The sequence below is a fragment of the Mustela lutreola genome, chromosome 2, assembly GCF_030435805.1.
Source record: "Mustela lutreola isolate mMusLut2 chromosome 2, mMusLut2.pri, whole genome shotgun sequence".
Taxonomy (NCBI): domain Eukaryota; kingdom Metazoa; phylum Chordata; class Mammalia; order Carnivora; family Mustelidae; genus Mustela; species Mustela lutreola.
Window position 1 is genome coordinate 23,955,845 of NC_081291.1, and position 14,537 is coordinate 23,970,381.

The following is a 14,537-nucleotide window of genomic DNA, read 5'->3' on the forward strand; positions in this document are numbered from 1 at the left end:
TTGCATTTCTTTTTCCCCCCAAAAAACCTCATCCCTACATGTTTTATCAAAGGTGGCTGTGGACTAGGCACTTGCAATACCTATCAATTTGAGAGCTCCTCCAAGCCCCTCTGCCTATCTGACCTCCCCTGGGACAGGGCAGGAAGTGGGCACCTTTCAAGATGCTTGGTTTCATGGGGCGGGGGTTGGGGTAGATAGCATAGGAAGGGAACTGAAAAATCTCCTCTATTTTCTTTTATTGGGGGTGGGTGGGGTAGAATATGGAAAAGACCACATTGAATGTAATTTATTGTAAAGAGACACAGAGGAAACAGCTGGTCAGCCTGGAATCTGGCAATTCTGTCCTGACCATTCCATAACCTAGAACTGTGCTCACCTATTGCCACGGGCTTACTCAACTCCACTGCTCTTGCCAGTAATCATTTAATTGAAGCACTTGTTGGCAGGGAGGTCCATTCAGGAAATCATCATGGTCACTAAATTGACCTAACACAACAGCATGGCCTGTCATGAAAACCAAATGACACATTTCAGATTCAGTGATCCAGGTGTCCACCAATGACACAGCATCCTGAGTTTGACCTTGATTTTCACAGTGATGTGTAAATCATGATATCAGCAGTTATCTACTTCTTGCTTAATAGGCAACCATGTCGCTTTATGATCAGTGTAAACTTGAAATTCCAAGCTACCCATAAATAAGCCTGGTACAGCACTGTGTCTCTTCTCTGCCACCAGGTTTTTGTTGTGGAATCCTAATTTAAGGGGGAGTAGGGGACGGAGAAGTGGATTTAAAAAAACGTTAAATGGAAGCATAGCCCAAAAAGTAAATGTCAACCAGTATTCAGTATAGAAGAAACCAAAGCTAGATTCCTTAGTCCTTACCCAGGAGACCATGCCGGCTTATAGAGCAAAATCTGAAGCATTTTTGGAGAAAGTGGAAGCCTAGGCACATAATGCCCCAGGAGCCTTGGCTGGCCCTTTGCTTCCTCTTCCCATCATTTCTGGTACGATGTAGCCTAATCTGACCCACACAAGTGGATCGCTAGTATATGTTTAAACTACAGCCCAGTAGAGCTCCACGAGACGGAGGTCCGATGTGCACACACGATGTGCCTGTGTCTTCCCCCTGTGATCAGAGCTGATCTCCAACATCATTCTCATGGACTTCATGGCATCTTCCCTCTTTCTCAAGATTTTCAGTTGACTTTTTAATCGATTTGCCTTGTACCTGCTTTGTATTATCCAGTATTTACAACATTAGATGGAGAGATAGTGACCAAATACGTAGAGGTCTAGCCAGAGTACTAACTGACCAGGCATGTTTGTTTTGGGACTAATTTTATAATTTGGGAAGGAGGTGACATGATGACTTTGATTCTCTAAACAACTGGGAGGATTTAGTCAATATGCAAATGTGGAGGTCACTCCTGTCCTTGTGCATTTATTGATTGAGTGGAGGTTAACCTCCTTTTGCTTCAGAGTCTGTACCTGCAAAACGAGGATCATGACCTTCAAATAAGCAAAGATGTGGATTTGTCTAACACGACCCAGTGTGGGCTGGATTAAAACGTGCAGGGATACTAGTATAACCTAAAAGATTGCTGTCCCGTCCAAGAGAACTTTCTAGAGCAATGGAAATGTCCACAAAGATAATCACCAGCCAAGGTAGAGCAGAGCACTTGAAATGTGACTGTGCACCCAAAGAACTAGATTTTTAGTGCTATTGAGTTTTAATTCACATAAAACTGAATTTAAATCTGCACGTGGCTGGTGGCTGCCACGTTGGCCTGCCCAGCGCTGGGGGATCACGTTCATCATGCTGTCTCCTAAAAATGGGGAGGGTTTGTCAAGGTTCCCACCCAGTAGGGCCTGAGTAGTGTCCATACAGCTAAGAGCTTCTTCAGATAGCAGGGGTGGAACCAGTTTACTTAAGTTATTCACTCCGGCTCCTTCGGATAACCGAGAAAAACCCTGTGGCTCACCAGAGCAGCCAATTCCTTTATAAAAGGTGACAGTGGGACTTTTTACTCTTCTGATGATTCTTCACTACAACCTAGTAATAAAGGGTGAATCTTTTGGACCAACTCACTGTTGGACTTTCGTCCCCGACTAAAACAAGCTCGTTGGATAGGTAGCAAACAGTGCTGCGGTGGCCCGGACCGAGGGGGAACGTAGCTCTGGGTAAAGATATGGTACACATTAAATGTTGCAGTCAGTATGTAAAGCTGCAATAAATAGAAACTGAGTTACATCAAGGATAGAATTAAACCTGAAGTTTAAACTCCACAGCACTATAATTAAAACTTAGCCTGTAGCAAATCATTCACTTGAGATTAAAGTAGTGTGGGGAAGCAGAGGTTTGGGTTTACCTTGCTTTCTACAATTTATAAGTCTGAGCTACCAAAAGCTAACAGCCCTGCCCCCAAATCCAGCTCCCAATTAAAAACACAGTTTGAAAACCTTTAGGGGACCTGAGGGGCCCTTTTAACAGAAGTCTGCCCCTTCCCCCCTGCCTAAGTCTATGAACAAATTAAAAAATATTACCTGGTCCCCTGATGGTCTTCTGAGCTGACACAGTGTTTTCATTAATACATCATTAGGGTAATGATATTGTGCTGGCGTTTTGCTTTCAAAACAGCCTGTACTTCAACGACCAGGAATACAAGCTCAGGGCCTGTGAACACTTTGTTCCTGGGAAATAGTCTTCTGGTCCTAGAAAGGGGAAAACAAAACAAACAAACAAACCAAAAAAAGAAACAAGGAAGACTAAATGTAATTAATGTTTTAATGTGTGTTCTCTTTATCCTAATCTGGGATGTTCAAGGCTTGCTTCGTGTTTGATTTTTGTTTGTTATTTTAACAAAGTAGACACTGGGGTTAGTTTAGCCATGGCCCGAATGCCTAGAGCCAACAAGCATTTCCAGTGTCCCCCAAAACAACCTCAAAGAGGTTTCTCTCAGGTTGGAAGTACGTCATCTTGCGTAAAAGCGGTCTGAGGATCCGAAGTTGAAACTGTGGTCTTTTTTAATTTTCTAGACTGTGAACTGTTACCTCATAGACAATAATGGGTTTATTCTGGTGTCTGAAGACTATACACAGGTGAGTGAGAAATTTCTACCGGCTGTGAGTAAAGAGTGGGGTTGGGCAAGAGACAGTGTTAAAACTTTGAGTCAATGATCTATATTTAAGAGGTAATAGTAGGAGATTATAAAACCTGATTTCTATCCCTCTAAAAATGTCATAGCCTACTTCTCAGCAGGCCCCAAAGAGTTTTTACCTCCCAGTTGAGGGGTGGAGAGGTGGGGGCAGAACCCAGGGTCTGCTTTCTCACTCATAAAATGTTCAATTTATAGGAACTCTTTGCCTCAAGGGTAGAGGTGCCTCAAAGAGTTTGGGCAGTTTTAAGGAGGTTTCCTTCTTTTGATATTTAGATATTTTTCCATATATCACACACACACACACACACACACACACGCGTATACAAACACACAATCACAGACACACACATACATATGTATTACAACATAATTATTCTTTATGGCTTCTTTCTGGTTTTTGCCTTTTAAAAATCAGTTACCTGAGTTCAGGGATTAACTTGGGCTCTCACACTGAGGGACAACGATCCAGAAACAGGCAAAGAATGTCCTTCCTTCCTTTGAGCTGTGTGCACAGTGTGGGGCAGGAGGGAAAGAAATGGGAGGAAACCAAGCCACGGGGCCAAGCACAGAAATCTCTACTGTGTTTGGAAACCAAAATAGGAGTTCAAACCAATAGCACTGTCCTAGAGAAAACAGGTTTCTCCTTTAAAACTTTGTGCATAGAAACCCTGTCTGGAATTACAAATTAAAATGAGCATATTCAAAGAAGGTAAAATACAGGCGTGCTTAGTAGTATGACGTGATGAACTAGCACTAGAGAAGGAGCACGTGGTCTCTGGTGGTCATTCTCTTACTTGCCTAGTTTGGGGAGGGGGGCATATCACGTGACCTGCCCAAGCCTCCTGGCGGGCTCTGTAAAAGTAGGGGTGGAGGACCATTTTATAATGAAGTCCCATTTAAATCATTTGAGGGGCACCTCAGGGGCTCAGGCAGATAAGCGTCTGCCTTCAGCTCAGGTCGTGATCCTGGAGTCCTGAGATCGAGCCCCGTGTCGGATTCCCTGCTCAGCGGGGAGCCTGCTTCTCCCTCTGCCTGCTGCTCCCCCTGCTTGTGCACACGCACTCTCTCTCGCTCTCTCTCAAATAAATAAATAAATAAAGTCTTAAAAAAAATAAATCACTTGAAATTCTTTAGCAGTCAACAGTATGATAGGCCCTATAAATGCCAAATCAATTAGTTAATTGTCCTTAAGTCCCTAAGGAGTCTGAGCTCAATGCCTTGTTAATTGATCGATGCTGGCTCCGGGTCACGTGTGGAATCGTGCTTCAGTTTTCCTTCTAATCCAGGAAAAGCTTGTGGAATTTTTAAATGCACTTGCGGTGGGTGGGAAACCTACAGGGTCAGAAATCACACTTGCCTCACCCTGTCTCCTCGGATGCTGACCATCACTGGACACGGGACCGTTGGTAAAGATGAGACAGCAGTGAGCCCAGAGGTCCATGGTAATGTGTCTGTTCGGCTGGGAGAAGACACCCCCAGACATCCAGGAGTCCATGGAGGGGGAACCCAAATTAACCACCTGTGAGGAGGAGCCCTGATCTCCCGCCATGAAGGTGGAGCAGGGAGATGGGAACCTGGTCCCATGCCCGGGTGGGGAAGGGCATGATGGATATCTTCCATGGTCAGTCCTCATCTAGCCAACAGTGTAAAGTGCTCAGACCTGGAGGGACATGCATGCAGGCTCTGCTCCCGGCTGTGTCTCTCCAGGGTGCAGACCCCACAGCCTGGCCCAGAGAGCCTGTCCGCCAGCTCTGCCCCAGCTTGTTTGATGTTGTCTGGTTTCCTGCACCCCAATTAGGATAATTCTCCTTTGTCTAACAACCAGTTCCATTGACCCTGGCATATTTACACACACGAGATACAAACGTCCTAGCTCCTAGCACCAGCACACACCCACGGGGTTTGCGAAAGACTCAAATGGCCCCCGGAATGAGACCGGCAATGCTCCACGTTCAGTCAGTGAAATGTCATCTCCTTCTTCCTCCTCACTTTCTTGACTTTTTGGCAAAGCCTTTATATGCCCTTCTGCTTGAAAATTCCCAGGAGCGTGGTCGAGGTCACTCCGTGGTAATTAATCTGAATCAGGATTTAGTGAACACAAAGCCTACGGAATTTACTAATTCAGCCTCTTAGAAGGATGTCTTCCACCCACCCACACGTGAGCTATAAATCCTTAGTGCACCCACAGCAGTCATGGGGGGCTTCCTCCTAGTCTACACCGGCTTAGTCCGGGATATTGGCTGAGGAAGGCTGTTGCCCCAAGTTCCGTGCCGCTGCAGGGCTACACCCTCCCCCATGAGACCCAGATGCTAGCGGTTCCAAGAGACTAGAGGGATCAACCAGGATGTTAATCCTTCCTCCCACTATTCAGAGTCTGCAAATCTCAGAGGCATCAAGACCTAGTCTAAGGCCCAAACATCAGCCAGGTTGTGGGGAAGGGACTGCTCAGTCCCAGATGCCCTGCAGACGGCCCCACCGTGAGGGTGAGCCACTAGCACTCGGCCTGGCCTGGCTGTGCTGCCTCCTCCATGGCCAGACTCTGGACTGCCTTGTTTGTCAACATAGACACTGCCAGGGACAAAATTGCGAATGATCCTCAGAAAGCGATTGGGAGAAAGGATCTATATCCTCAACAGCAGGAGATTTATAGGGCCGATGAAGAGGACTGCTGTATTTCCCTAAACAGGTCACCCAGGAATTATAAACAATCCTCTTTATTACTGCTTAGGAAGCCCTTTCTCCCCTCGTTCCTGTCTATGAAGTAGTGTTTTAATCACAGGGGACTGAGTGAGGATTAATGCTTACTCCACGGAAGCATGTGTGTGTGTGTGTGTGTGTGTGTATGTCTGTGCACACGCATGCACGGGTGTCCAATTCCAACGCTCGGCCTCTGTTACTCAATGCCCCTCTGCCCCTCTGCCCCTGCCATGTCCTGTGGAACATTCCCATCTGCTTACTAGTCTGCTCTGTAATCCCATAACCTCTCCTGACTATCAAGACATTTTCCACTTTTTATGTAGCCTGAACACCGGCCCTTTGCCTCCGTCAGCTCCAGAATACAGACGGCGTCCGTTTCTGATTCTCCTCTGGTATGTGAGCGCATTGTTGATCTCTGCTTCCTCCTGGGTTCTTCTTTTCTTCCCCGCAGACTGGAGACTTTTTTGGTGAGGTCGAGGGAGCGGTGATGAACAAACTGTTAACAATGGGCTCCTTTAAAAGGTAAGGATTTTATGGTCCCCCGCGCCCCCTGAAAACGTTTGCCTAAATAAAATAAAACAAACCAAGGTCAAATAAAGCAAGCCCAGACTTGACCCCGTGGCTGGTTTGTACTTGCGTCCCTGCTCCAGAAGATCTTGCTGAAATTCGATGCCTCTTGCATGAGTGTTAAGAGTCACAGAAACTCAGCTCACAATGAGTTTCCTGTTCGCCCAGCACAGGGTTTATTGGAGGCCAATATTGAAGTCAGAGCCTGCCCTGGGATGCGATTATAACAGTCTTGAGCAAGTGATTGCAAAGAAGTAGGAAATGTTTTCCCCCGGCTAAAAACGAGGAGTGTATTTTGTCTCATATTAGCAAACTGGGGGAAGCTTGCTAGGAATCTGCAAATCGAGGATGAAAAGTGACATGTAGGGACCTGGTGAAATAATTTTAGAAAATCAAGTGAAAGGTCCCCAAGCCTGCTCCCAGATGGAGGGGAGTTTAAATTGCCGCCAGGAGAAAACCCAGATGGTGCCCGATGCCACTGGAAGTAGGTACTCCACACCTGGGCCAGGAGAAGGAGGCTTATGTGTGATCGCTTCTGCGTGGCCTCACGCCTCTCCCACGCAGGCCAGCGGTGCGCCTGGGGACACCAAAGCCTGTGGGGGAAGCCGTGTCCCCATGAGATCGGGATGTCAGTTATGCCCCCCCCCCCAGGAGTCAACATGTCTCCCCTCCCCTGGCCTCCCAGGAAACAGCAGCCTTTGAAGTGCTGCTTGGGTGGACATATTTGATGCTGTTCCGTACAGAATAACAGGCACGACTATGGACCGGGATCGCCCATGAGAACTGCTGCTGCTGGTGGGAACGGCAGGCCCCTCACGGCTCAATGGCCAGGAAGTGTTAGCTCAGGAAATCGGACTTTTAAGCCAGTGAACAAGACCCACTGAGGGCCGTGCTGAAAGCAGGGAATTCAAAAATGATGACCCAATTTTTGAGATTCCATAGCTTGTTTGTGCCAGAAGGAGGGGGGAAAAGAAAAAGAAATGATATTAAAAAAACTTGGCCTCACTCCAGCCGTTCTGCAATCTCTGACACACTCGCCTACCCCCCAGCCCGCCCGCAGCAGTGTGTGCAATTCCCTTTTTAAAATTCAAGTGCAGTTTTGTCTTTTTTTTTTTTTTTTTTTTTTTCCGCCAGGAGTCATTGGCCACGTGCTTGAAAACTCAGCTCGGAGCTGGGATGGGGTTGCTATGGAGTTTTCCACGACCTCTTTAGGCTTCCCAGGGCAGCTTCTGGATTGTCTGCTGTCCGGGGCTCCCCTGGCCGTTCCTATCTTTACATGGTTGTGTGCCTTTGTACCTCGTTCGCTTGTTTTTGACTCAGTGGTGGGGGGAGACAAAAGACCAGAAGAATCACACACGTGTTTCTCATTCGAAAGCGTATTTTCCAACTTCTTTGACAAAATCAGCGGGGTTTTTTGTGTTTTTTTTTTTCTTTTCTTTTCCCTCTCGGACAGTCCTTTCAAACAGCTTGGTGGGAGAAGGAGGAAGGTTGTAGTGGGATTTTAGATTGCCAGTCTTCTCCTTGATGTGAGCGAAGTGTGGCTGGCATGAATCTAGAACTTTCTAGAACTTTCTTTGACTCTGAGAATAGGTAACATATTTGAGGAAAGGGAAGGACCAGGGACTTGACTCAAGTTTAAAAGCATCTGTTGTCGTTGTGGGAATTGGCCGACAATGCTCATGGGCCTCTTCGAAGGGGGCCATCGCTGGGGCCACGAGAGCAATGAGGGTTTACGTCTTGGAGTCAGATGGTTTGGATTCAAATTCAGACTCCGACAATTGCTAGCTTCGTGCCTGAGAATGAGTCAAGTGACCTCTCTGAGCTTCGGTTTCCTTACGTGGAAAATGAAGGTGATAATTACAGTTGCTTCCACGGGCTGCCGTCGGAGTTAATGAGATAATAATGAGCAGAAAGTTTGTACATAGTGCCTGGCATACATTAAGGGCTCAATGATTGCTAGCTACTTGCTGTGATTCACATTGTTGGAGGTCTTCGCTCGGGCTTGGCTTTGCTATCTGTCTGGCACCAGGTGGTGCTCCTCCTGCATTCCCATACCTCCCAGCAGGCTTCCCACGAGGGACATCTGGCCAGGGGGCCTCCAGTGTTGGGGCCCTGCGGTGCAGCCTCAGAGCCCAAAGGTGACAGTCCTTTCATTCAGAGAAGACCTGTATTTCAGAAGTACTGAAAGGAGGTAGCCAAAAGTACCTGGCGGTGCACTGGGATGGAAGTCATCCCCAGAACACAGGATGCCTGGAGGCTGAGTTGCTCTGGGGACATGGTTGAGCCCAGGGAAAGCTCAGGACTGGTTCCCTGCAGTGCCCTCGTCTCTCCTCCCACTGTCTTGGACACTGCTGGAATGGCACCAGGTTTCTTAATTTGATCTGCTTATATCCAGTCTTCAAGAATGAGTTTTTAGAGATAAGAACCCTCCAAACCATCTTCTCCAGAAAGAGCTCACAGAGAACAGCATCTCTGTCCTTTTTCCTTTCTCCCTCTCCCGTGGTCCAGATTTGCTGCCCCTCTCTCTAAAGCAAGATGGTGCCTGTTTACATGGCAGTGGACCCTTTCCTGGATTGGCTGGTCACTTACCTAGTGACCTGATGGTCATTTTACTTAGCAAGGGAGGGAGGGACAGAATATCCACTTCTAGGTCTATAGTGCCATGGGGAAGAGAGGGAAGCCAAAGACTTGTGCCAATCACCAACTTGAGGGACCTTTGAGAAAGTTCTGCCGCAGTGTGTGCAAACAATCTAAGAGACAAGATGGTCTCTCTTGGTGACTAGCTCAGTCTTCGACTTGACTGTGTTTACCCTGCTTAGCTGTGACATTAGTATCCAGGGTCCAAATAACATACCAATAGCTTCAGCAATGTGAAAGCAGTGATCACAATGGCTCCTTCCCTGAGCCACCTACCCCACACCAGGCCTGGGCTGCCCCTGACACATCTTAACCTCTTGCCGTACTTTCCAGCAACTCCGTGGGACAGGTATAAACAGGATCAGCTGCATAACTTGCAGGGCCCAGTGCAAACTGAAAATCTAGGGTCCCTTGTTCAGAACGTTTTAAGAATTTCAAGGCAGTGACAGCAGAGCCTTCCACCAAGTATGAGGTTCTGTGAAATTACACAGGCTGCATGCCCGTGACCCTGGCCCTGGGTGTAAATATACCCATTTTATAGATGGTAGTGATGAGGCTTGGAAAGGTTAAGAACTTGCCCTAAGTCTCTGTGTAAGAGAGCTGTACTCTGAGCACAGAGAGAATGTCTAGCTCTGCCCTTCACCTGGTTCAGTGCACGATAGCACTGTGCTGTGCTTGGGGCTTCTTCCAGTTCTGTTTGAGAAGGGAAAGGTAGCTGAGGAAGATGATGGCTCAGCAGTGTCTTATCTGGGCGAGCAGAACTTGCGGGAGGGGAGGCCAACCATGCGATAACATCGCCCAGATTTCCTCCAGCGGAAGCTGATACCTCTTTGAACCAAGCCGCGTTCCCAGGCTCCCTGTGATTTCTCATGAGATTCCGTCCGCCCGGTCAGCTTTCTGGGTTTCTCAAACTGAGAGCTCCAAGTGCTTCTTCATTCTTACAACGAGAGTAAGTGGACTCCCTGGGTGGTGACTCATTTAGGGTTTTTCAGTTTAGCTATTTTTCTTTCTCACTCGCATTCACATCCCGGAAGAGTCTTGTTTTCATATTTCTCAAAATCCACACTCCACGGGCTCTCTCTGCTGTCATTGGCAGTGACATCACCCCTCTCATGATTACTAAGAGAACATCGAGTTTCAAAATATTTTTCTTAGAGTTCTTGTAAGAGCAATTTCTTAGAATTCATTTATCTCCCCCCTCCCTTGCTTGTCCCTAATGATTCAAATTCAATGTCAAATATCCAGGAAAAGTGAAAATCTTTTGGTGTATGTTTTAATATATATAAAGTGAAAAACGTGTGTGTGTGTAGCCAGTCACAGGAGAGTATCCACGGTTCCTGAGAGGGTCTCCTTGATAGACTGGGCTTAAGCTATGGGCACTCCCGGTTGGGCACCAGAATCGTACTGTGTGGCTTTGCCCAGACTTCCCATCTCTCCCAGCCTCCTTTTCTTCCTCACCCAAATATGGACCGCAGGATTTTGTGAGAATTAGCTAAAACAAAGTATAGGGAACTGCTCTGCACATGGCAAAGTTAGTGCAGTTAGAAGGTGAGATTAGCTCTTGGATAAGAGCTCCAAATGTCTGAGATCTTTTTTTTTTCTTTTCATTTTCTTCTTTTCTTTATTTTAATCCCTAAGGAACCCCCCCAAAGTGGTTCCTTAGCAACAGTTACCTCCACGGCACAGCCTTGGGGGTGGGCCCGGGGGCCTGGGCTCAACCAGCATCCCTGGAGAGCTTTTAAAACATGCCTGTGCTCAGGTGGCAACCCCAGGAGATTCATGGGAAATCCGGCTGGGGTTTTTAATGCTTTGTGGAGAGTATCCACGTGCTTCTCGTGCACAGTCAGGGTCAAGGAACATTAAGTCAAGAGCACCAGGGTACCGGTCTAGATGCGGTCCACTTTGGAGCAGTCTGATGTTGGGCCACGTTAACTCACTAAATTGCAGTTTTCTCAGCAGCAAAACAGACCTGAAAGAATTATTCACATACCTGCTGGTGGGGGTTAAATGGAATAACGCAGGCTTATACCAAACATCCTGGTGGGTTCTGCCAAAAGGTCTTCCCTTGTTCTTTGTGGATCTGATTAAGCTTGAGGAAGCAAAGACCAACTGGGCACACCTGGCCTTTGGCTTGCGGAGAAACGGTCTGCCTGCTAATAATCTGTTTTTGCTTTGGGAGCTACTGATAGTTCCTCTCTGTCTGGACTATGTGTTTTTTGCTTTTTTCGGTTTTGTTTATTTTATGCACTTGGTGCCACATGCCTGAGCTCTCACCCCTTCACGACCGTGTTTTCCCCATGGGGCCTGGTGAATGTCTTCCGCACCTCGCCCCACACATTCATTAACATAGCTGACTTGTGTAGAATTCCCCGCAGTGGCTCCTTCTGCCCTTGAAATTGCCTTTCTAGAAAGGTGACACATCAGGCAGAATTCGGGGCTTCGACCATTTCTTCTCCTATCTCTGCGGGATGGAACTATACAAGGCTCTATTTAGGTTCCATGGCCAGTGCGGGGAGCTCTCCCTGTCCTTGGTCATCACATCACATTTCGGCCAATGCCTTGGCCTTGGAGTCTTGAGAGTATCAAAGGAGAAGTCGGTTACGTCTGAGGGCTGCCCTCTCCTGCCGACTGCTCCCCCAGTGTCTAGTACTCAACACTCATGTCGTGAGTGTAATGGCTTCTCGGCTTCCTGTTGACCTGACCGTTTCCACAGAAGTATGCTTCGTCAGAGGTGGCACTGAAAAGAACAAGAAGACAGATCGGCTTGAACAAGTGTGTTTCTGAGCCAAACTTTCTGGAATGTGGAGACATGAAGATTCCAGGGCCCTGCACTTTAAAATCCTAAAGCTGCTGCTTGAGCATCCCCCATGACAGCAGTAAGAATCGCGGCCCTCCTCTTCATCGAAATAGCAGCACGCCTCATTTACTAAATACCAGGTACTGAGGCCCGACATCATTCCAGGTAGTTTACGTGTATAACCTTCACGCATCCCCATAACAATTCCGAGACATAACTACCACCATTATTTCCATTTGACAAAGGAGGACCTTTGACGTGGAGGCTCTGAGCATCTGAGGGCCTTGTCTGAGTTCACCCACAGCAGTGAGTGGGGGAGATGGAATTTGCACTGATGTCTCTCAGATTCTGAATTGCAGACCAGATTGATCCAATCCTCCCTCATTTTTTCCCCTAGTCGGAGTAGATTGAAGTATTTCTTTTAGAGAAATTTGTTCACATTTATGCTCATTTGGCTTTAGGAGATAGAGAAAGAAAGTTTCTTAATCCAACATTGAGTCCAATATACCAGTTAGTTTTTCTAAAAATAATAGGAAATTCCAGAATAACAAGGGGCTAAAGAACATAGCAGTTTTTTTTCTCTTTTATATGAAGGAAGTCTAAAAATACCAATTTGTTGTTGTCATGGACTCACAACCACATCTTTTTTTCCCTCTACCTTCTTCTGTCGGCATTTAAACTCAAGGTTACTTCATGGTCCAAGATAGCTGCTTAGTTCCAGCCATCACATCTGCTGTCTAGGCTGGCAGAAGGAGGAGGATCCAGGGAGGTCCAAAAAAGTCCAATTAACAAGTAATTTTATTGATTTATTAAAGTAAATTAAGGTTTATTTATTCAAGTGTTTAGTCCTATATAATATTTCTGCTTCATCACACAGCCTCTCCTAACTACAAAGGAACCTGGGAAATGTGCATACCAAAAAGTCAGGGTTCTGCTTGGCAGAAGAGGAAAATGGACTTTGGGAGACTATAATAATCTCTGCCACATGCATCCTGCCTGCTGTCTTCGGAACACACTTGTCCTCTAAATATTGAATCTGATTTCCTGTGATATGCACTTGGAAAAACTTCTAGAGATGGGGCTGTGTTCACAATACCCAGTTACCCCCACAGCCCACCTACCCATTGCAGTCCTGAACACAAATGGTCATGGGCACCGACTAACTCATCTGTCCACGATGCTGGACCCCAAGCAGCACAAGCAGGAACACTCAGTAACACCCGTGGCGGTGACCAATAGCAATAATGGCACCAGCAACACCAGCGTCCCTAGGTACTGGCACGCTGAGCCTCAGTTACATGCCATGCACCGTGTTGAGCCCTGCACAGGCATCGTGGTGGTACAGTGCTGTGAAATGTAGACATGAACTTGGCAGAGCCCAAGGAAGCTCCCCCAGCATCCAGGTTTCTTGCCTCAAGTTGGTTTTACATAAACTCATTCTCCAAGCAGAATTCCACCGTTTCCTTCTATTTCTTACTCAAACAAAGAGGCAAAAGAAATTTAATCTTTTCTATGTGGCATTAATCAAGATTCCATTTTCCCCTTCAGTTAAGCTCATTTTTGCGGAAGGGGCAGGTGAACGGACAGACAGACTGCCGACTAGGTGCTCTTACCCCCATGCATGCATATTATCCTTAGCCTTGGGATCCAAGCAGCCGGTCCACTCAGGGCTGTAATAACCTTGGAGCAGTGATTTCACCTTCTGAGCCTGTTTCTTTTCCTATAACATGTCACCGTGCCCCGGACACAAGAGCTAATGCCTGCATGCTGGCAGAAAGTAATTGGTTATTATTGTTATTGCTTTTATTACCAGGGTGCGATGCTGACATGACCACTCTCTGAAGCTTTGCTTTGTTTTATATTATCAGCACCTGCTGATGAAAAGCATTTGCTGCTCCAAGTATACGGTGAGGGAGGCGTTTTCCCATGGCTCGCTCCTCAGGGTTCTTCGCTAGACCCCCGGTAGCCCCAGGACCTTGTGTGTGGCCACATGGCACAGCTTATTCTCTGCTAAGGAAGGATGCTCATTCACTATATTTGTGCCAGGGATTCCCAGGCAGGGCCTCAAAGGGGGCAGGGCCAGGATCATGTAAATTCCGCATCTCTGCTGTATTCCTTGTGCTGGGCTGACCCTGAAAAGCGGTACCGTCTCTGTGAGAAGTTGCTCTGGGATGACACGGCCACCAGTGTGAGAAGGAGAAATGGGAGAAAACGGATAGCACCTATTGGACTTCCTGTTAACACTCAGATCAACAGATGGAGCTTCTCCCCTCTCTTGGTTTTCTGAGATGTAAGAACAAGTAAGGCTTCCCTTCGTGACAGTGGCTTTGTTAAGAATTTTCTGTGTTCCCGGGCCCTGTCCTATCCCTTGCAAGTTGAAAGCTGCCCCAGAGAGTACATTTTATAGCTCGACCAAAGAATACGTATTTTTACCTGCTACCCTAGGGAGTCACTTTACTTCTCGTACTTGCAGATTCAAAAACACTTAAATAGGTCCCATGGTGAGTTTTCTGCGTCAGATGCCTCCCTGTCCCGTTTTTAGGACTGTATTTACAAACATTACGCGGTTTCAAGAATGGGTTTGGGGCAAATTGCTTAAGCAGCCCTCATCCAGTGAGTCATTGTAGGGAAAGGACCTGGCCTTGCGGGCACACAGTAGGTGTTTAATAAATGCTGGT

General features: G+C 47.0%; 1 protein-coding gene across 1 annotated transcript in view; it reads left to right on the plus strand.

Annotated features, from left to right (window-relative positions):
* The window catches only part of CACNA2D3 (calcium voltage-gated channel auxiliary subunit alpha2delta 3), an 867,979-nt gene that overhangs the window by 769,037 nt on the left and 84,405 nt on the right, over nt 1-14,537 (plus strand). The window contains exons 30-31 of the mRNA XM_059161213.1: nt 3,040-3,102; nt 6,310-6,380. Coding sequence (XP_059017196.1) covers nt 3,040-3,102; nt 6,310-6,380 — 134 coding nt within the window. The remainder of the gene's footprint in view (nt 1-3,039; nt 3,103-6,309; nt 6,381-14,537) is intronic.